At 56.1% G+C, this 271-nt stretch overlaps 1 protein-coding gene across 1 annotated transcript in view; it reads right to left on the bottom strand.

Annotated features, from left to right (window-relative positions):
* The window catches only part of LOC119585032 (myophilin-like), a gene marked incomplete in the record, with an annotated part of 13,096 nt that overhangs the window by 1,868 nt on the left and 10,957 nt on the right, over positions 1 to 271 (bottom strand). The window contains 1 exon segment of the mRNA XM_037933649.1: positions 89 to 271. Within this exon segment, the coding sequence (XP_037789577.1) occupies positions 89 to 271 (183 nt within the window).

Genomic DNA, 271 nt, shown 5'->3' with positions numbered 1-271 from the left:
ATGAAAGGACGAAGGAAAACCACAACAACAAATCACGCTCCCCCCCAACCCCCTACCCCCGGCTCTCACTCCGTCCAAATTCCCTCACCAATTTAGCCAGGGCGTAAATACACCTCGTCACTCGAGGAACATGGCGCAAGTGAAGCAGATCCTCCGGGTGGAAGAGCTTCTCCTTGGGCACGCCGTACGCCTCCGCTTTTTCGAGGAAGTTCTTGATGTTCTGCTGTTTGCTCCGAGCGCCCTCCCACGTGATGCTGTCCTCGGGAATGCT

Source organism: Penaeus monodon, chromosome 19 (assembly GCF_015228065.2).
Source record: "Penaeus monodon isolate SGIC_2016 chromosome 19, NSTDA_Pmon_1, whole genome shotgun sequence".
NCBI classification, from domain to species: domain Eukaryota; kingdom Metazoa; phylum Arthropoda; class Malacostraca; order Decapoda; family Penaeidae; genus Penaeus; species Penaeus monodon.
Note: the sequence above shows the minus strand (reverse complement) of the source record. Positions and strands in the feature narration are given on the sequence as shown.